General features: G+C 30.9%; 1 protein-coding gene across 2 annotated transcripts in view; it reads left to right on the top strand.

Annotated features, from left to right (window-relative positions):
- Hcf (Host cell factor) overlaps window positions 1–26,857 on the top strand; it is a 188,344-nt gene that overhangs the window by 57,139 nt on the left and 104,348 nt on the right. For both annotated transcript variants that reach the window (XM_035371276.2, XM_035371277.2), the window contains exons 6-13: window positions 333–450; window positions 1,165–1,386; window positions 1,633–1,698; window positions 5,591–5,709; window positions 9,652–9,826; window positions 10,872–11,038; window positions 15,324–15,377; window positions 19,829–19,972. In XM_035371276.2, coding sequence (XP_035227167.1) covers window positions 333–450; window positions 1,165–1,386; window positions 1,633–1,698; window positions 5,591–5,709; window positions 9,652–9,826; window positions 10,872–11,038; window positions 15,324–15,377; window positions 19,829–19,972 — 1,065 coding nt within the window. The remainder of the gene's footprint in view (window positions 1–332; window positions 451–1,164; window positions 1,387–1,632; window positions 1,699–5,590; window positions 5,710–9,651; window positions 9,827–10,871; window positions 11,039–15,323; window positions 15,378–19,828; window positions 19,973–26,857) is intronic.

The following is a 26,857-nucleotide window of genomic DNA, read 5'->3' as shown; positions in this document are numbered from 1 at the left end:
TAAAATTAATTGCTTCTTCAATAAAAATTTGTTACAGTGTGTTGGTAATCAATTGATGTTTTGAGAAAAATTAGCATGTTAATTTTCCTGAAAATTGAAACTTGGTTTCTTTGTGGCAAAAAGTGAACACAGATTAAGCAGTTGCAGATGTCTCCTAATCTGACTATTTAAATTAAATGTTTTCTAGAAGAATGTATCATTTGAAAACACCATTTAAACTTATTTTTTTTCCTCCGTAGTAAAGTCTCTTACTTTATATGAAAGAGAATTATGTATATATTTTATTCTCCATACATTTTTTTTTTTTTATATTTGAAGTCATGTACTTGCAGGTATGTTGCAAAGATTTATGGTTTTTAGAGACTGAAAAGCCGGCAGCTCCTTCACGTGTTCAGCTGATACGTGCCTCCACACATTCTTTAGAAGTTCATTGGGGAACAGTTCCAACAGGTAACTTTTCCTGTAAAAAAATTTAAAAAGTAATAATCTTATGGGATACTTTTTTTATTGTATTATTATGTAAATAGCCTTCAGTTCATTAATCTCTCTATAAATCTTTTAAATCAGGTTTGATGGCATGTTTCTTTCTTAACTACATTTCATAAACACTGCTTTTAAATTTTTATAAAGTGGCTCATTAAGAAATGTTTGTCAACAAAGCTTATTTTTTAACTTCATTGTAACACATAAAAACCTTTGTGTGAATTACATTTACAAATGCATACTTCTATAGGTGAAAAATTAGAAAAATGTAACAATATATTGACGTGACGTCATGACATGATGACCACGCACGTGCAGTTTAGCTGAACGGCCTGCAACGCCTCTCTCTCATGAGACTTACTAGAGAAGAGTAGTTAGTAGGTAGTAGCGAAGTAACGAAGGAAACGTGTTTTATGTCAGCTTGGATGCAAAATACGAAGTTATACTTGTGTGTTAATCGTTTGTACTTATTATTTTTATTTGTGTGTTAATAAAATTTTTTGCCGTTAAAATGGCTGTTTTATGCAACGCATACAATACGATACGTCTACGGTAGGAAGTAAATACATGTCCAGAATCTACACGCCCAAGAAAAAGAAGGATATGACAATATTGTTTATAAAATTTAGTGTGTGGTGTTTTTCTTCTGCCTATCTTATTTTGTGTTTTTTTAATTTGTAGCTGATACATACTTAGTTCAACTCCAGAAATATGATATGCCTCCAACTTCGCCACAGATGGCTGGAACTGGGGCTTCTCAGCATCCGATTCCTGCTGCTCCTGTCCCTATTTCTAACACTGCACCTGTTAATCAACCAACCACAACATCTACAGTTAATACGCAAAATGCTGCTACAGTATCACCACTTATAACAGCACCAGCAGCAGTAGTTTCAACAACCGGTATGATTCAAAAATTTTAATTTTCTGTTTGTAATGATTCAAAATGCTTCTGAATGAGCGATTTCAAAATGTATACTTAACTGTTTGTTACACAAGCAGAATTTTAGCATTTTGAACTTTCATGAATGTATGATTCAAACCATGAATTAATTTTTTTTAATTTATTAAACTAATACAGATGTTTAAAATATTTTATCTTGCATATTTCGAAACAAATGATTCATTATTATATCATTTTGTTTTTAGCACAAGCACAAACTCTTGTTCGGTTAGCAATGAGCCCAGCCAGCACTGGAGCAACAGTTACTAAGCGTAACTATTAATTTTATCTTTATGTATATGTTATTTAAAATGTCAGAGAATTCTCATTATGTGTGGTTTAGTATTTGAAGTTCAAGTTCTAATCTGCTTATAATATTACTTGCAAAGTCATTAATTTCTTTCTCTTTAAAATAATCCATCTTTAATAGATGTTGTTACTTTTAATAAACTCATAATATCTTAAATGTTTTGTAATTTTTCCCTTTTTTTATTTCTTTTCTTTTTTTAAGGTAAAAACTTTCCTTGGTATTTTTTATTTATTTACTAGCTTAAGTACTGACACCAATTAAATTAATTGAATAAATTGAGAGTAATGTATCTAACAGCAGAGAAAATGATACCGCTATAATCCTTCTCTGGTAAAGCTGCATTCATACTGGTCCGTTGGGGCGTGAAGCGGCAAAGTGTAAAAAAACACTTTCAGCGTATGCCAGTTCGGACCAGCGCGGCAACTTTCCCTTTAAAAGTTGGCATATGCTTGCACTAGATGGCGCTTCATATCGGAAACTTGGGGAAAACATGAAATTTTTGTGTGGTATTTTGACATTTTACGATTTAACTAAAATGGATTTAATTTCTGCTCGATTAAAACTTATTTTACTTCTTGCTTTGTATACGAGAAGCAGAATGCAGTGGTTTATATTACTATGTGAGAAATGACTGCAGTAAAGAGATGCAAGAAATTTAATTGAAGTAATGCGCTTGAACAAAACGAAATTTCTCTTAATTACCTTCGCATGACACCTCATCAATTCGATGAATTTCATTGAACTATTTTTTCAAGAGCAGAAAACTATTTTTTGTCAGAATATCCCAGAAAAGAATCGTTTGGACTATATATCCCGAAAAGAATCGCTGTATATATCTAATTTAATTTATTTATGAATTTTGCTGAATGATAATTAAAAGATCCTAATTGTATGATTCTGATTTGGAGAGTAAATTTTTCATGTGGTAGAATACCATAGAGGTTTTCACATGATGTATGAACTTCCTTAAATAAACTTCTCTTAATTGTTTTAAATAATGCAATAAAAATATATTTTTTTTAAATATAATGTAGGATTTACAGCTTTACCAAATTAAATATCACACTTAAAAAAGCAGTTATTTTTAAGTTAAATAAACAACATCAATTTAAAAAAATATTTTAGTTTCTGCTTTATGTACATATTTTTTACCTTAAATGTAATAGTAATTACTTCAATTAGTCATTCATATATTAATAAACAGCCACTATCTAATGGTTTATTTTATAATGTCACTTTTATCCAACACTCATTGAAACAACTGCATTTTATATAATATTTCTTTTTCTGCGTTAAAAATTGAATTCCACAATTAGCAAATTTGCTAATGCTCATGCAAAAGTTTTTTAAATTAATGAAAAATTAACATCAAGATTAAACTTGTTGAAAGTGCTCATGCATGTTAAGAAAAACAAACATGAAGCCATTAAAATAAATAGAAATATTACATGAAATCAAGTACATACTTGTGAGCTTCTTTTCTGTATAAATAAGTTTTCTTAATTTTTTTAAACAAATGGTTTACTTGTCACCAATTATTTAAAATTCAGAACTCAATAAATTTTTTAATTAAACGAAACAGCAACTTTATACTAATACCAGTATCGTTTTTGCTAGTCTCGTGTCAGCCGAAATAGAATCAGATCATAGTAGTCAGATCTTATGAATTATTCCAAAGGCTTATTGTCAAAAAAAGGATAATGCTCACAATGCCAAGTGAAAATTAGGTTTGTATGAATAATGAATGAAATGAAAAATAAATGCAAGTTTCTTGTGTCCCCCCTTCCAAAAAAAATTAAATTTGCGATGGATTTTTAAAAAAAGTATATTCGTATCATCATCAAAGGTAGGAAAAAACTACTTGAGCGTGTTACCTCCTTGGTATGATACCTTGCAGGGAAGCATTGTTTTCACACATCACATTCCATCTGGGCTACTGTGAAACTAGCCATAATATTTTCTGTAAATATTTTTTTTTAAAATACCAATTTCATTAGAACACCACTCTGGTGACACTTGAATCCAAAATCTTTAACTCAAAAAGCCAACATTTTATCCACTAGGCAACAAGAGCAACCTTAAATTGATGTCGATTTATTTTAAGAAAAATTCAGAATCTGGGATTTCAAAATCCATTACTATTTTCTCACAACAATCTATTGCTTTAGATTATTCTGTAAAAATTATCAATTATGTATCATTTATGGTTGATTATTAAGGTTTATTACTAATAAACTTGAGAATTTTCTTTTAAATTATTTATAAAGCTATTTATTCTATTAGTGTATGCAATTTTTTTAAAATTTAATCTGACATTTTATTAAGATTAGTCCATTTGACCTTTTTTCCCATGAAGAAGAATTTTTGAAAGCACTGTCATTTAAAAAAACCATGGTATAAACTGGATGTTTGAAATGAGATGCCTGAAACTGACACATCAAAAAGTTGAGTCAACTTACGCAGTCTCCCGCCATCCAGCAAATGCCGCTTTTGAACTCGCTTCTGATTGGTTAACGCGCGAATGCGTGACCACGTTGTTTGTGAACGCAACTTACTGATGCAAAAAATATGATTCATAGTCATACATTTTTCAGTCTGATATGATATGGAACCCACATAAAAAATTTCGATAGAAAAAAAAGCTAATTCTCTCTTGTAATATCAGCAACAGTGGCATGTATTTTTTAATGATTATCGTCTTTGTAATCAAATGGTCATAAAAGCTGAAGTTTCATCCAATATTTCACCTATATTCATATTTAGTCAATTAAACACGGCAAAAAATTGATCGTTAATTGATCAGAAATCAATAACGCGAACAAACAGGCATTCTTCTTTATATGCATAGGTTTTGTAAAACTTTCAAACTATTTATTAACTAACTCTACGATTTGAAAGCGAGCAGTAGCAACACTTTTTGAAATAAAAAGCATTTTATCTCCGACGCCTGTGTTGTGTAATTTGAAGAAAAAGGCTAGAGGGCGCTGTTGCTTGCTTAGTTGTAGAGAATAAAGTTTGTTCATGTTGAAAGCGGCAGCCTAAGAATATGCTCTGTATATAGTAATTAAAATATTGTTAAAAATGTAAAAGTGTTAAAATTAGTGAACTCACTGAACCACCATTATTTGATTTGGAGATGCACATATTATTATAGCCTGAGACTGTTGCTACTCGGAAAAGTGAGTGTGAAAATTAGTGCTTTTAAAGCTTTTAATTAATATTTCGGCTGATTAAAGCCATAGGAAGATGGAAATAGTTGAAATAGCTTTCCATGAATTTTTTTAACCAGGAATAATGTATTTAATGTTTGCCAGTGCTATTTTTATTTCATTGTTGTATTAAATTAAAAATTATTAAATTCTTTTATTAACAAACTCCAAGATTTGAAAGTGAGCAGTGGCAACAACTTTCAAAATAAAGCAGATTTTCATCTCCAGCTTGCGAGACTGTTGCCACTTTGAAAAAAATGAGAGCTAAAATTATCGTTTTTCTGAGATTTTAATTAATATCTCTCATTTTAGCTACTTTTTTTTTTTTTTTTTTAAGTGACGTCAACTTTTTCCAGGATCCAGAAAAGAATCATAGAAAGTTTGGCGATGATAGCTGTAGTAGTAAATGAGGTAATGGGGTAAATGATGACAAACGCACAAACTTTCTTCTTTATTTATATAGATTTATTTATTTTTAATCTGGTTCTGCCATATTTCATTATATACGTCAAGTGAAATTTTTAGATAATTTCTTAATGTTTGAATTCCCCCTTTTAATGTTTTATTCGGAATTCAATATGGAACTATTTCACTTGTTGTTAAATTACATTATCATATAATATTCAGCATAATTTTTCACCGTAGCTGCCACTGTTACTGTAGTCCAGTCAAGAAACTCGACAGCCGTTCCCGCTCAACAAATTAGAGTAGTAACACAGACCCCAAGTGGTACTCATGTAGTGCGTCCACTAGTGACAAATGTGGTATGTTGTGATGTACTTGTTACTGATTGTACTTTTGCCTGAATAATTCATTTTTCAAAATATACATTTTTTTTTTTTTTTTACTGAAACTATATTCCTTGGTATTTAGAATACTCAAATTGTCATATAAAGTACATTTTTCTTTGATGTTCAATTTAAATTTTCAGTCTAAATTTTCTTTGATGTTCAACTTAAATTTTCAGTCAAAATAAATAATGTGAGACTTAATTTCTGGAACACTGTTTTCGTTATTGCTTGCACAAAAAATTAATGTATTAAAAGATTCTGTATGAACAGATTTTGATGAAACTTTTGAATGTCTTTTTGTTAAAGTTATTTGGAATGTATAGAATTTTTTTGATAGATGCTGCTCATAGCCAAAGGTTTAATTTCTTCAGTTGACGTTATTGTTAGCATGTAAATCTTGTATATTGATAAAATTTCCGTTGTTGTAAATTGGTAATGCAAAATTTATTCCCTTTAATATAAAATATAATCTATAAGTCTGTAAGCTTTAAAAAAAATCTGAGGTATGAATCCTTAATTATAATATAAATACTTTTATGATGAGGTGTACCCATTTCCAGAGTAATGCACATCTGCCATTGTTACTTAGAATGTTTTGAAAATATCTGGAATTCATTTTTTAAATGTTTGTTAATTAAGCTGATGTTGCATTTTACAGTTTAAAAGCCATTTAAGTTGTATTTTAAGCTTAAACCAAGGTCTCATCATTGAACGAACAAGAAAGACAAATATTGTGAACTGATTTCCGATGAATATAGTCTACAAGTGAAAGAACAAACCTGAAATAGGTCTTTTGAAAGGAAATTAGGAAACCGGGAATTATCTATAGGCAGTAGCATTATTTTTTTTTTTTTTAATCTTGATAATTTGAAAATATCTCTTATCATGTTTTTTCCCTATCACGTTTTGTGAAATTTCTGCTTGCACTGATAATTTTTATATGTTACTTTAAATAGCTGAAATCCATTTTATGCATAATTTCTAGCAAACAGGCGAGGTATCTATGAGCATTTTAAATTTTGGATTCTTACTAGTTACAGCTGGTTATCACAAGAGAGGTTGGAAAAGATACAAATCGAAATTTTAATTTGCCTAATACCTGTGACTTTCAGTTAAAAACTATTCTAACTACACATATAACAGTAATTACTTAGTGTGACTGGATGAATGAATGATCTATGTGCTGATTGGTTACTTCTCCTTACTCAGTGATTATGCGAGTTGGGAAATTGATCTATGTGATCTTGCAACCCTGTTGCCAGGAACACATCTGTATTGTTTAGTTGGAAGTTAATTATGATTTATTTAATGTAACGTGTTTTTTCTTTCAATTTTTTCCCCTTTCCCCATCCTAAAAGGAATATTTTGTTGACTGTGTGGGAAAAGAAGGTTACTAATGACTTGCTCAATAGCAAAAACAACAGATCTTCTAAATACACTGTTGTGAACAGAGAGATATGTAAAGAATTCAGGAAATTAAGCAAGCTAAACTGGTATCGAAGAAAACTTCATTTCTGTATTGTCATGTGAACAAATTTGACATCATAGAAATGAGCCACATTCAGTGAATATTTGCCTGCAAATTCCAATATCATGAAGCCAGTCATGTTTATTTTTGTACCTAGAAGTCAGTTTTATATAGGGTGTCTCAAAAGGTCATTGCCAAACTTAATATACTGGTCTGTCATACCATTAGAAACAAGGTTTACATTGCAGCTTGTGTCCGAAAATGCAAAAAGCGACCACTAGAGGGCAGTATTCACAGGCTTGTGGAAAGTGTAATCATGTCAGGTGAGGACATTGCAGAAGAAGAATAAATTGGTTTACTGACTCAATTCTTTATAGACATTTTGTGAAAAGAGTGGTGCTGGATCTGGTGGTTGACGTTCCAGCAGCTATACAACTGAAACATCTGTTTTCAGCATGATGGGAGCGTCTTAACATTTCAGAAACACTATATGGGAATACGTCGATAGGCCATATCTTGATAGCTGGATTGGCAAAGACGGACCAGTCGCGTGGCCACTGCAATCCCCTGACCTGACTACCCTGGATTTATGTCTGTTTATACATAAAGTCTGTGATGTTTGAGAGGATCTAACATTAGACATAGATCTCATCAGGATCATGGAAGTGGCAACATGTGTCCGTGACACACGTGCTCATTTTGAATGTGTCCTTGAATCCATGTGGAATTTTAAACATGTATGATTTAACCATGTTTTTTAATGAAAGTCAAATTAATACCTCTTTCAACATCCTTTCTTTCTTCCCCTGTAAATTTGTGAACATTGCCCTCTAGCGGTCGCCGTTCACGTTTTCGGGCAGAAGTTCCTATGTAAATCTTGTTTGTAATAGTATGACAGACCAGCATATAAAGTTTGGCAACGACCTTTTGAGACACCTTGTATAATTCAGTTGTGTGCTTGTAGTAAGAATGGGTTCTAACTGAAAGGTCCAGTATTTAGCGAAAGAAATATTTTATTTCATGTCTTTCCAATCCTCTGTAGTGGTGACCAGTTGTAAAAATACTGCAGTTGGTTTATTGTGAAATACATTGTTCACTTTCACATAAAAATTAATAAATCGGTAGTAAGACTGAGAAATTTGAGATACTTTTGCATACTTCATAATTTTGCTAGTAATTATGCTTCAAAACAGATTTCGGCTATTTATGGTAACATATGCATTAACATTGCTGATGCATGTTATTATCTATTTTGGAGCTGCCAAGTATATTAATTTCATTCAAAGATTTTTGGACATTGCATATTCCTGATGCCATAAGTCTGTTCTCTCTTTATATACATCCCCATGAGAACAACAGGCCTGCTATTATGCTTAAGCTGTTATTGTCTGTCCTTTGTAGGGGGGAAAAAAAACTACTATATGTATGTCATAGCAAGGCTTGGAAAGAGATTACATGGGGCATACAAGGCCTTTGAAGGAAATAGGTTGGAATCCTGTGTTGCTGCATGTGAACAGAATATCATTAGTTTAAAAGTTAGACTGCATAAATTATAGAATTATTTTGTGGAATTACATACTGTGCCAGATATTATCAGAACTTTTTATATGATGTATACAAGTATCAAAATAATAATTCACAGAAATATTTACATAGTATTTACAAAATAACAATTTGAACAATAGAAAGAAAATATGCATGCTGGAGATTAAATGTTATTCGAAACTAAACAGTCTACTTCGCAATAAATCTACTGCAGTATTTTTCAAGTATTCATTTGAAAGGTATAGGTTGAAGCAAGGTCAGAACCTGTGCATCCAGGTTAGGCATGTTTTGTCCCCTAAGCCTCATTAATGCTACGTTAATGCATTTGTCGCAGATGGAATTCTAAGGGAAAACAATGTAGGGCCTGCCTAAGAGTTTTTCCGCCCCTCTTTCTCTACCGCCAACCTCTCAAGGATTTTGGCTTGGTGTGTATTTTGAGTGGCCCCCTAGCCATACAGATATTGTATGTTTACAAACATCGATATCTTTTTCTGGGATTAAAACCCAGGCTCTTTGATACAGTGTTCAGTTTCACTAGCCATTGTTCTGTTAGTATGGCATTTTCCATTGGGCAGTTGTCCTACATAATATCAAACTCGATAAAGGTCATTTTTCGTGTGTTGTTAGCTTCCAGATACCTGGTTTAAAATACTCTTAAGTCCCACAATGTAATGAAATAAAACTACTTTAGAAAAGTTATAGTAGTTCTACTTTGTGTATGCTATACAGAGCCAAACTTTTGAATCCTACTATGTAAATTAGAAATCATCATATGACTCAGCATTCTGTGCCTAACATGAAGAAGATTGTGCAAAATTATAAATGAGTTATTTTACTGTACAGTTTTTTTAAAACTTAAAAATTCTAATATCTTGAAAGTTTTCTGATAAATATCTTACCAGGCTGCTCCTGCTTCTACGACTGCTGTAACTACAATGAGTGGAATGGCTGCATTGGCTGCTGCAGCTGCTGCCACTCAGAAAATAACCACAAGCACAACCTCTGCCGTAAGCAGCATACGAGTAGTCACACCATCTCTTATCAGTCCACAAGGAATAAAGCTCAGTTCTGTTGCAGGTAGACATCGTATTTCCTTATAATAATGATTTAATTATTCATATTTAACCTTCCAGCACGCGCGTCTGTGCAAAATTTACGACAGATTCAGTTTTTAATGCACATTTATCGCATATCGAAGCTGAGACGTCTGAATGTCATTTCTATTCCTCCTTTCTACCCTTCCTCACATCATGTAATGTGCCAACAGGAAGTCATTTGACTTTTTAAATGGGCTTTTGTGCTACGTGGCAGCTTTTTCATAAAAGTGGTTTTGTTTTAAAATTTGGAAATTTTTTTTAATATTTTGTAATTATATGTTATTAAGTGCTGTCTATTATTTGAATTTAAATATATTTGGCTCTGTAAATTTTATACCTGTTTTCATGGCAAAAAAATATGTGCAACCAGCTGATTTTGCTCGGATTCTTCAAGAATAATCTGATAGGAAACCTTTCGATGGGAGAACAATAGCGATTTCCATTCCTTATTTTCTTTTATTTCTATTTTTAGAACTAAATAAAAACATTAAAGTTAGTTTAAAGTGCGTTTTTGTAACCAGTAAGAAGTAAATTTCCTTGCAGAAGTAAATGTAAACTTACTTTTTACAGAAGTAATGCTACCAAGGGGTTTTTCCTACCAAGGTGTTTTCCTTTTTTATTGTCTATACTTATCTTTGATAAATATTAAAATTAGTTTCGATTTTAAAATATAATAATTAAATAAATTTAAAATTTTCTATAATGAAATACGTCGTTGCATTTCCATCTCACTAACGTAAGAATTTTAAAATAATTTATTTATATTTGAATGTGATATCATTTGTATATTGCAATAATAAGATTAATATTTTATGTCTTAACAAATTTATTATCAGCATTCACTCATTTCTGGCGTTTTTGATGCCCAAAATGGTAAAATTATGCATGTCGTAAAAAATACAACCCGGGAGCTCTCATGTAAAATTGCCAAGTGCGCATGCTGGAAGATTAATTCATGTATGATTTAAATATGAGTGTGTAAATTTAAAATAGAATTAAAGCAAAGATCATCTTTAAAATTGCAGCACTTGGTGGTCAGACAGTTCGCATGAGTTCTCCTGCCACTCTTTTGAAATCCGGTGCTCAAGTTGGAACACAAGGAGGGAAACAGATTATTGTCCATAAAACACCTGGAACTGGAAATCAACCACAAATTGTCACTTTAGTTAAAACCAGTCAGGGTGTTACTGTGGTTTGTATTGCATTTTGTAAAACGTTTTTTACATTAAACATTCATTTTAAAACTTAAAATGAGTTCACAAAAATTTTTTACATTCTTGTACAAAGTAAAGGAAGTATTGTAATCATGAAAAATTCTGTGTATCGTATTACAATGAAAATAACCATGTTGACTGCTATCAAATGCACTTAATTATGTTTTTGCATGACATCTGTATGTAAGCACAAAATAAACAACTTTTTTACCCAAACAGATTATAAAATTGATTTAAAATAGATTCAGAAGAAATTTTTTTCATGATGTCTCTATTTATGTACATATGTATGCATCTCACTTAACTCAAAAACGAGAAGCATCAGAACGTTGAAATTTTGTATATAAGATTACTACAGTCAAAATTCGTTAATTCGGACACCCATAATCCGGAATGATCTATAATCCGGACCTCAAAGCTAAAAACTTTCTGCGCACGCGCAGCATTGGCACATGCGCACAGGCGTTTTACGCATGCGCGTAAGACCTTGACTACTGCGCGTATGCGCAAGTGCAGAATACGTTTTCGCCTGCGCGTTTAATGTATAACGGACGGTGTGTCAGCTAAAATTATCTAATTATCTATTTCAGTTAATGTTAGTGATTGCGTTGTTCCTTAATCTTCGAATTGGATCTCGCTTATTATTTTTTGCAGACTGTAAGAGCAATTTTATAAAAGTAAACTTGAACTTTCGATTATGTCAAATAGAATTTCCGATGCTGGAACTTCAAAAGGATCTACGAAACGAAAGTATGTTTCGATGTCCAACAAACAAAAAGTGGAATTGCTGCAAAAAATGGATAAAGACATGAAGAATGTGACAGAGAGGTTAGTGAAAACGAAAAAATTTCGACTGACAAGTGAGTCGGTATTCTCGGCACAGCAATTAACTGGACTTGAACAGCGGAACTTTATAACTGAACAAGAAATTGTCTTTTTATAGAATTAAAGAGAAAGTATTATCACATAAAATGAAGCAAATTAAACAACTTACATTGAGAGAAATGTTTAATAAAGTAAACAAATAAATATTAAGCTTTTTTTTTTTTTTTTGTAAATTTTGATACCCTTTAGATCATAATTGTTCTTTATTTCATAAATTACGGTTTCATATTTTTAATTTTAGAATTTCTGCATGCCATCTTGCGAGATTTAAACTGATGATCGATAATCCGGAATCGACGAAGTCCCGAAGAGTCCGGATTAACGACTTTTGACGTGTATCGTATTACAATGAAAATAACCATGTTGACTACCATCAAATGCACTTAATTATGTTTTTGCATGACATCTGTATGTAAGCACAAAATAAACAACTTTTTTCCCCAAACAGATTATAAAATTGATTTAAAATAGATTTAGAAGAGATTTTTTTCATGATGTCTCTACTTATGTACATATGTATGCATCTCACTTAACTCAAAAATGAGTAGCATCAGAACGTTGAAATTTTGTATATAAGATTACTATAATATGTAGTTTGTGCTCCTCCCTTTTTGTTCAGTCGGCCACTCTAAAAAATTATAAATATATATGTGCCTACTCTGTTACTCAGCTCCTTGATCTTTTATATAGATATATAAAAATTTTTTTGTTAAATTATATATTTTTTGCTTTCAAAATCATTAAATTATGTTGTTATCTATTAGTAAAGGTCTTTATGCCTTTAGTTAATCTGCATGTTGTAGATTTATCAGCTACTACCTGTACCCGCCCGGCGTTGCCCGTGCATTTAGAAAATGCAGATAAGTGAATAGCGCAGGAATAGTAGTGTAGGACATGTAGACTGTCTCTCTCTCTTCCCCCCCCACAAGCTACAAAAAAGAAATGAATTGTAATTAATCGATTTAATGTATCGTCAAAACAGCAAACTAACGCTAGAATAAAGAAATCAATTGTTACAATCGAACGTTATTTGAAAACAAATAATAATATCAGTGAGTCAAAAAAACCGTGATTAATTAATTATAAATAATAAGCTACAAAAAAGAAATGAATTGTAATTAATCGATTTAATGTATCGTCAAAACAGCAAACTAACGCTAGAATAAAGAAATCAATTGTTACAATCGAACGTTATTTGAAAACAAATAATAATATCAGTGAGTCAAAAAAACCGTGATTAATTAATTATAAATAATTTTTTTAAAATTTTTCTAATTCAAAAATCGAAAATCGGGCTTCGAGGTCTGGTGGCCAGCCCCTTTGTGCTTCCGTATAAAAAATTCCAGGTCCCTGCGTGCGATAGATTTGGCTGGAGAGCTCGGTCAGACAGACAGACAGACACATTACACTTGCTTTTATTATTATAGATGTATCGTCAAAACAGCAAACTAACGCTAGAATAAAGAAATCAATTGTTACAATCGAACGTTATTTGAAAACAAATAATAATATCAGTGAGTCAAAAAAACCATGATTAATTAATTATAAATAATAAGCTACAAAAAAGAAATGAATTGTAATTAATCGATTTAATGTATCGTGAAAACAGCAAACTAACGCTAGAATAAAGAAATCAATTGTTACAATCGAACGTTATTTGAAAACAAATAATAATATCAGTGAGTCAAAAAAACCGTGATTAATTAATTATAAATAATAAGCTACAAAAAAGAAATGAATTGTAATTAATCGATTTAATGTATCGTCAAAACAGCAAACTAACGCTAGAATAAAGAAATCAATTGTTACAATCGAACGTTATTTGAAAACAAATAATAATATCAGTGAGTCAAAAAAACCGTGATTAATTAATTATAAATAATTTTTTTAAAATTTTTCTAATTCAAAAATCGAAAATCGGGCTTCGAGGTCTGGTGGCCAGCCCCTTTGTGCTTCCGTATAAAAAATTCCAGGTCCCTGCGTGCGATAGATTTGGCTGGAGAGCTCGGTCAGACAGACAGACAGACACATTACACTTGCTTTTATTATTATAGATGTATCGTCAAAACAGCAAACTAACGCTAGAATAAAGAAATCAATTGTTACAATCGAACGTTATTTGAAAACAAATAATAATATCAGTGAGTCAAAAAAACCATGATTAATTAATTATAAATAATAAGCTACAAAAAAGAAATGAATTGTAATTAATCGATTTAATGTATCGTGAAAACAGCAAACTAACGCTAGAATAAAGAAATCAATTGTTACAATCGAACGTTATTTGAAAACAAATAATAATATCAGTGAGTCAAAAAAACCGTGATTAATTAATTATAAATAATTTTTTTAAAATTTTTCTAATTCAAAAATCGAAAATCGGGCTTCGAGGTCTGGTGGCCAGCCCCTTTGTGCTTCCGTATAAAAAATTCCAGGTCCCTGCGTGCGATAGATTTGGCTGGAGAGCTCGGTCAGACAGACAGACAGACAGACACATTACACTTGCTTTTATTATTATAGATTTTAAAGTTGTTTAAGTGCAGCTGAGCCTAATTTTTTTACCATAGCAGACAAATTTGTTTACATTTGAAACTTTGCAAAGTAGTGAATTTAGTTTTTCTGCACCTTCAGTGTCTTTTTGCTGAGTGTGACCAAAATTAAACTTTCACTTTTGGGCACTAAAAAATCTGACTTCTTGCTTGCTGGCTAAGTTGCTTGCTTTTGCATAGAAACTAATTTTAATTGTATAAATTGTTTTAACTGTATTTGGTGTTTTATGGTGTTCTACATTTTTAATTTTTAATGAAGATATTTTAATGTTTTGATATTTGATGTATTTTGCCTTGCCGCGAAGTGAGAACTGAATTAATTGAATGAGAAATATGTCTGTAATGAATGCCGAGGAAATAAGTGGTAAATGAAAATGTTCTGCAGAAGAAAATAGGAATAATTTAACATTCCTTATAAGGAAGTCATGTGGTCATCAGATTTTTTTTAAATAAGAAACGGCTTCTGTTAAAAAAATAAAAATTGAAGCATACCTTCATAGACATATATGTTTATGTTTTTAGAAAATGTGTTATTAAATCTTTTTAATTTATTGCAATTTTTTTAAGAAGTGTAGCCATTTTGTTCTAGATTTGCATTGCTATGCTCATATAGTTTTCTTATCTGCTATTGTATGTTTTACTATTAACTTTAATACACTATAGCCTTATAAGAATGCTTTATAAATCATTAAGGAGCAAAAGCAAATTATTTTCTAAGAATAAAATATATATTGGACATATTGCCTAGAGAGTTTATTTATGTAAATTTTATGCTTTTAAGATTAGATAAATCAGTATGTTATTATAGTAATTGCAGTTATTTGTTTAGGTTCCTAAGGTTAGCCTTGTGCAGAGTAAAAGTGCTACTCTTCCAGGCCAACAGGTATTTATTTCAGCTTTTTGTCTTCTCTGAAGCATATATTGTGCAAAACTCTGTTTATGTAGAAAGAAATAGAAATTTCTCGTACATCACTAATCTAAACACTGAGTTCTTGTTTAAAAAATCATTTCTATTATTGAGATTTATATAAGGGCTAGATGTAGCAGAATATGATTGTTTGCCAGGGAGAAATTAGCATTTGTATAATATTTGAGCTGCAGAGAGCATTTTGTTTGATTAGAGACTATGTGAAATAGTATAAATAACGAGCTGCGTGGGCAGGCACACCTAATTAAGTTATACAAAATGTGAATTAGTTATTTTAAAAGAATGCATATATGTTTTGAAACTGTTATATATGAAACTTTGGATCTAATTTTGAAGTCCTTATTAGTTCCCATTTCTCACCTTTGTATAGGTTATGGGCTGTAAGTGCTTAATTTATGTTTATATAGACTGTTAGAGTAAAATATTGTCTAATGTCTGTAGACCAATAGAATAAATTTCACTAAGTGAATGGATACGGGCAAATTACAATGGTAATTTCATAAAATATTTCAGTATTCATTGCTTTGTCTATTTTTAAAGTATTTTTGGATGCATGCAACTGGACAAAATTATAGCAAACAATGCAGCAGAATTTTTATACACCATAAATTATGTATTTTCTTACAAAGTTTCTGTAATTTTGATGTCAGTATTTATTATTAGTTTATCAAATTGATTAAAGTTGGCATTGTCTGTGAAATTTTTAAATTCTTTTTTCTATTAATTTTTCTTTTCTGCTTTTCCTTACTTCCAGTGGGTTTTAGTCATATGTGTTGGACATTTGATAAATATACATAGATATGCATGACACATTAACATATATTATTTTCTTGGAATTCATAAAATTGTCCTGTCTTTATCTACGAATACATCTTCTCGTACAGTCATATCTTTGCAAAAATACTTTTCACAAATAACATTTTGCTTAGATGGAACTGTATTCACACAAAGAATCTTACAGCACCACAAATGCTTTTTTGAGTTGTCCTTTAAAATTTGTGTACACTCGCATAATTTTCAGTTCCCTCGCAACTGCACTTAGGTATACAGCAATGATTAGGTATTTTTTGTCAATGTTGGCAAGTTAACAAGAAACTATACTGACAAAGCTAGCTCTGAGCATCTGCACACCACATAATAGGCTAATGATTGTAAAGGACGACTCATCTTTGAGCTTTCATAACCTTCTCCCATCATGAAGACCATGGCTGGGGCTAGACATTTTTCCACCTTTGTGGCGGCATACGTTTTCTTTTTAATATGCAGTTGTCCTTACATCATTGCTTAAAAACTTAAAAATCAGTATCATAATTTAAATGTATAACTATCTATTTTGAACTGTGAAAATATTCTTAGATTGTAATTTTAGTAGTACTTTTCATTTTTTTTAATAACATAAATTTATCAGTTCCATATAAATTTGTAATGACTAAGAGTATCTTAACTGCTTAATTTATTTATTTATTACTAAATGCTTCCATTGGAAGTTATCTTTTGCATTAAGGCAAGTTATCACCTTTTCTTAATCCTTACTGTGGATATAAGATACACAAAAATGTTAGTATTAACAGTATTAAGTATTACTCCTTATAACTAGTGAAACTTATTACAAAACAACTTATCACCACTACTGCTTCAGTTGCTTGTTGGGACTTTGCAGTATATTAACTGGGTCGTGTCAGAACTCTACATGAAGGTATAAAGCTAACTAGGGTCAGACAAACAATGCACAACTAACTTTCAACAATCACCAAGTGTTCCAATTAGGCGTTCATGTCTGTTTTGATCAGTGCCCCTCTCTGTTGAAGTAAGCAGCAGGAGTGGCAGCATCCTAGCTCTTGTTACGAGTCATGCTAATTTATGATTTTACTTCTTATTTTAATCTATGCCTCTTCACAGAAAGTTTGCAATAAACCAATGGACTGAGCAAGCATATGCTTAAACAAGGTATAAAAGAACGAATGAACATATTTCTGCTAATAAAACCTAAATTTTGAATATTTTTCTCTATAATTTAGTAATTTAAATGTTAGATTATGTTTAATAGTAATGGATCTTACTTCCAGATCTGCTTTATTCTTCCAATAGTATTACAAAAGTGAAATTTGGCCATAGACAATTTCTTTCAGTTATTCAATTTTCGTTTGCTGATGGGAACTTAATTTCCATGCATGAAAATGTATAGGAACCCTGAAATAACTTTAAGGGAAAGAAAATTAAGAATGTGTTGCAAATAAACAGGTATAAAAGGCCATTTTCATGTGGGGCAAATGAGGTACCCGAAGGTAATCAAAATTATCATTTGAACACCAACATCTTGACCTACCAGCAGCCGAGCAGTAAAAGCCAATGAATTACAAGTGTTCAGTCGGAGGTTCGAGTTCCAGCAAAAAGGCTGGCTGCATGTCTGTTTTTGTGGTTTTCCTCAGGTGTAACATAGATATGAGCCTTTAAAAAGTCCTCTTCGGGTCATACCATTGCCATGTTGTGCCTGATTGCAGAGCATGTTATAAATAAATAAAAAAGAACCAACATCTTTTCTAGATTCTTTCTTAGTCTTTTCTAGATTAAACTCTTGTGACTTGTCACCCGATAAAAGATGATTTCAATATAACAAGATTTAAATTATTACTGAAATTAAGTATCTACAATTACTTTGAAATAATCTGATGTGGCAGATTAAGATTAGTGAAAATATGAGAACACCTATATAATGATTAAAAATTTCTTTTTTCCCCTGGAATTTTATGATTTAGAAGCTACAAACAACATAGCAGAATTGCTTATTTTCATGTGTATGGTTTTAAAACATTTATCTAATGAACTCTTACGTAGTTTTTCTTTGGAAAAAAATAGGTATAATAAATTACAACTTTTAAAACAGTTTGATATATTCACTTGTTATAAAAGCTTCCTCATTAATTTGAAAATGTAGTTTTTAAATTAGTTTTAAAAGCAGTGATAGGCCAGCAGTAATAATGTAATAACAGCCACAGTGATAAGCTGCATAAATGGGTTTATAACTTTATGCCAAAATGGTAAATGGTAACACAATTTATTGAGCCACCACTGTTTAATTCACCAACAAATATTAGCCATCAAAAAAATAAATACAAATAAATTGATCTAGTGCTTAAAATTAATAATTCCATTTGAGGAATTTCTATCAAATGGCATTTGTTTCTGATGCATAATAATAATAATAATAAAGAACAACCATAGTTATTATTATATACCAGTGAAAGATTGCTAAGTAGAAGTAAATTTCTTCTAAGATTTGTATATTGCTTAATTGAGATACAAATTTTTTGGAAGAGAAAGATTATGATTGTGCAAATTTAAATGATAAAACTTGGCCAGTTATTTAGCTTTTCTTTCAGATTTTATATCCAAATTGATTTAAATTTAGAATTGTAAAAGAAAAACAAGACAATAATTGAAATGATCAATAGCACTAATGCGTGTGAAACAACATTTATTATGCTAATAGAAAATCTTCCAACAAAGCAATTTGAATTGCTTTCAAAATGTGCCTGATCACCTACACAAATATCAAAATTGTACTTATATGACATTGAAACCTACATTGCAGAAATTAAACAAGAGATTGTGGTCTTCGTGATTTTAAAAATGTTATTAGCAGTAACTGTCTTTTCCTTTTAAAAAAGGATTTTAATCTAAAACATATTACTGAAAACATTTCTGACACATTTAATATTGAAAAAAGCACTAGACAATAAAATATTACCTCACAAACTTGTCTAACAAAATAAGGCAAAGAACTTGAAGATTTATGGAAGTAACTCAATCATGAAAAGTAATCTAACATTACTAAGTGTAACAAGTATGTCCACTCTTCTTTTGGATCTATATACTTATGTGAGTTTTCGTTTCTAAAGTTCATAGAGATTAAAGCATCATTTCCTATTTATTGATTCCCTGTACTGAACTTTTATCATCTTTGTCTGTATACACACTAAATAATAAATGATTGGCGTTAGTGATATCAAAATAAAAATTAATTTGTATTTTTTCTTTACTCATTTTTTCATTAGTAATATTATTAAAGAAATATCTTGTTGCTTTATACCTCCTTCCCCATTGTCACTTCTTAGTGCGTGAGAGACGAGTTTGAATGTGTTAAATATGTTCAAAACATTTCATTAAGTATATGGCGACACATTTTTTAAGAAAAAATCAAATTATGTATATATATGATTAATTCTAGAGGACATGAACAAAAGTTGTTAATCTCTAGAATAAATGACCTGGTACCATGATTTAAGGCAGTTTTATATGATGTAAATCATCATGTTTTGTAAAGAAGATGTGAATTTTTAATACAATTTGACGTATTTTTAACTTTCGTTTTGTATTTTTAATACTTCATGTACTTCTGATTTTAGACTAAAGGAACCATTCCACAAGGTGCAACTATTGTGAAATTAGTTACCACCCAAGCTAATAGTGGAGGAGCCAAACAAGGAACTGCTATTTTGTCTCCTCAATCTAATTCGAGCCAAGCAACTATTTTAGGAATATCTCCACAAGTAAGCCATCAGAATTTTTATTAACAGTTTAACCTCATCTGTTTTGTTACATATTAAATTAAAATAGAGATTATTGTTTATTTATTAACAGTTTTTGTTAGTTCCATGACTAGCCAGGCAGCATGCATTCGTAAGTTGCATACAGAAGATGTGTTCAATTTACGAATGGACCTTCCATAAAAAACTTACAAGTTGAATGTAAAAATAACATAAAATGTCTATGGGAAAAATAGTGAGATATTTACGTATATTTTTGCATTACATTGTCAGGGTTCATGCGGTCCTTAAAAGTACTTAGATTTTTTGGAATCAATTTTTGGTCCTTAATTTTGGCCAAACTCAACAAAAGGTCCTTAATTTTAATCATCTGAAATTTCTGTTTGTTTTTACAACTGCCATTTTGAGTGTGAATTAGCATTTTGGAGGTACATTTTGGGCAATTCACTGACATCTATGTTTATCTTTTGAATGGGTTCATGTGTTATAATTTATTTCTATTTCAAGTATAAATGATGGTATACTCGAGTTTCTAAGCAAGAAGTGAAACATAAGGTTTTCAAAATTCATTTTTTCTGATAAAGAAATTTTAAACAAATTTTCGCTTTTGGGGATGTGAATTCTTTTATTAAACAGTTCTAAATTTGGCGACTTATCAAAATTTTGGTGATTTTAAGATCGGTTTCTACGAGATCTGAGAACTTTTCGACAATTTTTTTTAAAACATTGCAACATTGATAAATTTCATTAAAATTATGGTAATATATTGAAATTATATTTAAAAAATAAAATAATGGGAATATATTGAAATTATAATTAAAAAATAACATTAACATAAAACATTTTTATTTTTCGCTGTTATATTATAAAGTTTCATTTTGGCAACTTACACAATATTTTGAATCTAGAAATTAAACAAGGTATAATGCTGTAAAGCAGAATTTATGAAACAGCTATTAACAAAGGCAAAATTAGCTATGTAAATATTTAAAAATGTTTTCTTTTTAATTTTTCGATAGTAAGAGTTTTCCCCATTTAACTGTCTCACAATATTCAAAATTCTAAGACTATGCATCAGTTTTCTATGTAAAATTAATTTTACGCTTTTTCCCTCCCTTTTTTTTCCCCAAAATAACAAGGTATAATGCAAAATTAAATAATGCAAAATTAAGGAAATTAAACAAGGTATAATGCTGTAAAGCAGAATTTATGAAACAGCTATTAACAAAGGCAAAATTAGCTATGTAAATATTTAAAAATGTTTTCTTTTTAATTTTTCGATAGTAAGAGTTTTCCCCATTTAACTGTCTCACAATATTCAAAATTCTAAGACTATGCATCAGTTTTCTATGTAAAATTAATTTTACGCTTTTTCCCTCCCTTTTTTTTCCCCAAAATATTTCTGGCTTTTTCCTGTTACAGAATTGGTAGGGATAATTTTTCTTTAGGATTTTAGTCATTGCAGCTTGGAAGGTTTAGAAGGATTTGAAGGGAAGATTTTTAGACTCACGATTGTAGAAGATTCGAGAAATATGTGACAAAATGAAAAATGTCTCCATGGTATCAACACATAATGGATGTATTTTACAGAAAGTTTGCAATGAATTTCTTACTTTTTGGAAAACGTATGGAGGAACAATGAAAACATAATATTTGAATATGTTTATCTTCCATTTATTTTCTCTACTTTTCACTAGACTCAAGCATGGAAAATATCAAAAATGCTTCTAATCTGATCACTTGGGCAGGCATTAGAGAAAGGTATTTTTTTTTTATTAATAAAGAAATTGAAAACTTAGGCTTTTAAAAGATTCATCTAACATGTCTTAATGCATCGTACACCGAGCTGGCACTAAGTATTTTTCTCCTGATGCAATCTCTGTGCAACCTTTCTGCTTCCTAAATGAGGTTTCTAAAAATGTGTGTATATAATACTGTAGAATTTTATAACAGACCTCGTTCAAAGGGCGTTTTTCAAAGTGTTTGTTATATTTTTGAATTTGTGTGATATTTTAATGTAGTATGAATTGTACTCAGAGTTAAATATAATAACTGCAAAAATGATGTAAAAATCATTATTTAGAAAAATTTATGCAAAAATTAAAAATTTTTTGACAAAATTAATGAAAACATCAACCATGACTTGCAAGAAAATATTAATGATAGAAATGATGATAAAAATCTATTTTTGTCTTTTTTATATATATACGACCTAGAAGCATGCATTAAACTAGAATAATTTGAAAATATTGATTCACTACCAGTATATGGCCATGTATCTCTGTTAACACTAAAAAATTTTTTTAAATGCGTGTGCTATTGAAGGAAAAATGCTGTAATTTATTTATGTAATGTGGGGTTAATTTTTTAACTTTTAGTCAACATTATGTATTCATATAATAATAATAATAATAATAATAACAACTGTAATGTTTAAAACATGTGTCCAAAATTTCAAATGATTCTATAATGAACTTTTAGAGTTATCATGGTTGCCATGAACATATATCATAAAAAATAATAATAAATCACATCATCATGTACACAAGTATTCACTTCAAATGCTCCTGCCTTAATCATCGGTCCTTCATTTTATGTTTTTGAATGGATTTCAGTTTTTTCCTGTGAATTTTAGTGGAAATCGGCAATTCATGTTACATATAATTTTTATACCTTTGGACTGTAAAAAAATATTCAGGAGTCATTTTAAGCGACTCAAATATTTTAATAAAACCAGAAAATCCATTATTAAATTAAATCACACTGATATTAGCACCAAATATTGAAGTTTTTAACCCAATGAATATGTTTTTAGGTATTTGCCACAGAATTCCATTGAAACTCTCATTGCCATTCTGGGTTTTACTATGCGCACATTTCTGTAACAATTCCCTATTATTCAGTTTCATATATGTTGATTTTATGATATTTAAAACAGTTACCGGAAGTCCTTTTGCTTTTTCTGTATATATTTTTTCAGCAAACAGCATGTTGATACTGTTTACACCACGAGGACACTGACCATGCATTACATTTTTAGAGTTTGATGCACATTGAAAAAGTATAGCTATGACAGCTTTTTGCATATCATCTAAATTGCCAACATCCCTCCTAATATCAATTCCATTATAGTTCCTGACTTGTCAATGAAACAGTTTGCAAGCTTTCCTTTTAATCCAGGCATCGAATTCTTCAGTTTTCGCAGTGCACACCCTTTTTTGTACATGTCCAATGCACTCAAATTTTTTTACAGATTTTAGACCATACATATTTTTCACGCTCAAAAAACCTTTCGAATCACCATCTCCATAAAATTCTACGTATTTTAAATGGTGCAAGGCAACTAAGTGTTCGAATATATGATATGCTTCAGCTGCTTTCATTCCTGTGGATGAACCTGTATAGTTTGAAGGACAAGTATGTTCTACTTTACATTTTTCATATTTTAGACCTGGTTTCATTTTCCCAATCTTCTTGCATGCTTTACAATACTGAGATAAAGTTTCAATATCTAAAATTTTACCAGTCTGAATAGACAAAGCAGCAATGCAACTGTTCAATGATGAGTACCCTCTCCTTTGCCACATTTCATCAACGGATGCTCCACATTCTATTATCTCAGTTATTATTGTTACATTTCAATAATTGCTGAACTTCAGTAGTGGCATTCATCATCGAAGTATTAGCCGTTGCTAAAATAATATGAGTTTTTTTTTTTTTTTTTTTTTTTTTTTTTTTTTTCAATCCTCTTTTTTGGATCAATCAGTCATTTCCTAATTAATCTCAATGCGAATGCAAATCTACAGTTTATGTTCAAAGACCTTTCAGTGTTTTCTGAAAATGCAAAACTTGTGCTGAAACTACATCTTGCAACTTAATGTGAAATAAGAATATAAACCAAAGTGAAAATTTTCAGCAAGAGATAAATTAGTCAAACATTTTGGGCAGCAAAATGACGGGAATAATATTTAAAAGAATACACGTCAATAATACGATTACCTTTTAATTTATTAAAATCACTTTTTTCATTTTAAATTTATGTTCTGGATAATTTAGCCGAACTAGCACACACAGATGTTACAGTTTCATTGTGATTACCAGAATCAGCAGTCACATATTTAGTATAGCGATTACTGTAAAATTTTCACTTTTTTGAACGACAACGTATATATTTTTGGCTTATAGAACTTTTGATTATTTAAATACAATCAAAAACAGTGAAAAAATGAATCTTTAGCTAATAAATTAGTGGAGGAAATTTGTAAACAAAAGTATGGAAAGCTCAATGTAAACAAAATGGTAAGTTTGAAATGCCAAGTACAAAAGAGAAGAAAATACATTGCCAAATTCTTCAAACATATTGAAATGCTTAAAATTGTTTATTTTATAAATAATATAGAAAAAAAGTGGAAAGTGCACCTTTAATTTGCCCTTTAAACTTTTAACTTCTGGTGTGGCAGACAGTTACTTCTGGTTTGTTGTATCTCAGAGTAACTGGTATATCTCTACTTCTAATCAACATATCAAAAAAAGAAAAGCTGTTTTTGATAGCAAAGAATGTGGTCTTAAAACATGTTAAATTTTTTAAAAAATGAGTTTTTTGAGTTGAAATCGGCCTTTTGAACGAGATCGGTTACCTTAAAGCAGTTACTACAATGAAGAATAGAAATAATTTTAAGCACATTGAAAAATATAAATTATTATTTAAGAAATTCATAATATTCATTATTATATATTGAATGACCATATAACTAAGCTAATCTCAAAATTGAATTTTTCTTATGTGCTTTACCTTGAGAAAAAGAAAAAGCAATGAGACACCTTTCTGTTTCAGGTTACGACTTCTAGGTAGTGCACTTTCATAAAATTATACCTGAAGTTTTCTTCATAGGTATTTCATAGGCTTTGAGTAAAGCCTTCATAGATACTGTACCTGAGTAAGTCCGAAGGGGCAATGCCAGAACTATAATAGTGGGTGTAGCAAAAGATCCCATTCAAGTCCATACACTGTCATCTGGTGAATGGAGACACATCTATCTGCTTTGCATTATCTTGATGGAACATTACCTTTTTTATGCTGGAACTCAGTTCGATGTTTTTTCCCTGTAGCAGCATAAACACTGACTAGCAACTCTCTATACACCTTACTGTCAAGGGTTTTACCCCTTTTCTGATATTCTTTGTGGATAATACCATGGCAATCTCACCAGATACAAAGCATGATCTTTTTGTTAGTCAAATTGCACTTGCGGCTCTGCCAATGGGCTCGCAGGACGCAGACCAACCCCTTTTTCAGCAAGTGTTCTTGAACTAAATCCACTTTTTATCACAAGTGATGATCCGGTCCAGAATTTTGTCCTTGGATTGATATTCTCAGAGATAAGTGCAGACCCAAACACGTCTCTTCTTATCTACTTGGGTCAGCTCATGCGGCACCCAGTGATTAAATTTCTATGTCAAGTTCATGTGGTGCATAGCGCGACTAATGGACATGGGACTGACGCCTTAACTCCTTAGCAAGCTCTCAAATGATTGCATACTGATCTTCCACAAGATCTCGCAGGCGATCCTCATGAACATGAGTAGGCTGTGAGAGTGCTCTGCTTCTTGAATGTCATAGTTCTTGTTTTTGAACTTTCAATACCAAGCCTTTACAGTATCATATCGTACAACATTAGTACCTAAAACTGTACACATGATTTGGTGACATTCTGTAGCTGGCAAGAGAACTGGGAAAAAATTGTTTGGTTTATTTAATTATGGCAAAGCAAACTAGGGCTATTTGCCTAGGGGGGATGCCTTTGTGGAGGACTTTCTGAAGGAAACAAACTCGTATATACGTTACACATGGGGTAAACCACGAAAAGACCCATGCATCCAGCCCGTTGGGGGGATTCGAACCTCGGACCGAACTATCAGTGTTCCAATGACTTTACCGCCTGGCCACTTGTGGTCCTTTGGAAGTAAATAATGGTTCTAATCTGGTAGTGTGATAGTTCCAATTCAAACACCTTGCACTTAATGATAACGATATTTTTTTACAAATTTCCCAGCACAGTGTTCTACAGCAAGTTTCTTTCTTTTAAATGCCAAACATCATTTGACAAAAGATGATTAATCATGCTAACATGAACTGTTTTCACTGACAATATTTGTCGTGGCGGGAAACTTTCTTCAATACCCGATATATCACTTGCATATGAAATTCAGTGTTGTTATCTTTAAAGTCTCAGTGAGTAATTCTTACATGGCATTGTTTAGTCATATCTTTTGCTGCATATAACTTACTATAGATGATAATTAGTATTAATGAATTCAAAATGTTTTTCCAAATTTGAGAAAGTTATTATGGTTACATATATGAAGTGATGTATCATCTTAAAATGAAAAACATTTTTTCCCTTATTTCTGCCTTTCATTTCATCCTGAGTAAGATGTACCTGGCACCCATGTGAAATATGTTTTGGAATTCTCTGGACTGATATATTTCAGAGTAAGGTTTTAAGCTTCGAGTAGAATGATGAATAATAACAAGCAAACTGTGAATAAACTGAACTGCTATAGCAACAACAGGTTGTAAATAAAAGCAATAGCCTTAGTAGAGATGCATTGCAGACAAAATCTACGTTAGAAAACTTCTTTGATGCAAAACCAGTTTCCTTAACTCCTACACTTATAACTGAAAGGCTTTGTCTTGTAGTGGGTGAGAATCAAATAAGAAGTTGCTGGTCATGTCTGTCATGGGGTTTTGTGATATGAATTGAAGATTTCAAGCAGTGAAATGTTTCTCAAGGCTCTATTTGCTTTTAGTAAATCAAATTTTTAGAACTTATCACTCCATTAAGCATAAAAATTAATAAAAGAGAATCCACAAAATAAGGTAAGTAT

This window comes from Stegodyphus dumicola, chromosome 5, assembly GCF_044657685.1.
Source record: "Stegodyphus dumicola isolate Sdum_Otavi_A_Nest chromosome 5, ASM4465768v1".
Classification (NCBI taxonomy): Eukaryota; Metazoa; Arthropoda; class Arachnida; order Araneae; family Eresidae; genus Stegodyphus; species Stegodyphus dumicola.
The sequence above is the reverse complement of the archived record's forward strand: the minus strand, read 5'-3'. Positions and strand labels throughout refer to the sequence as shown.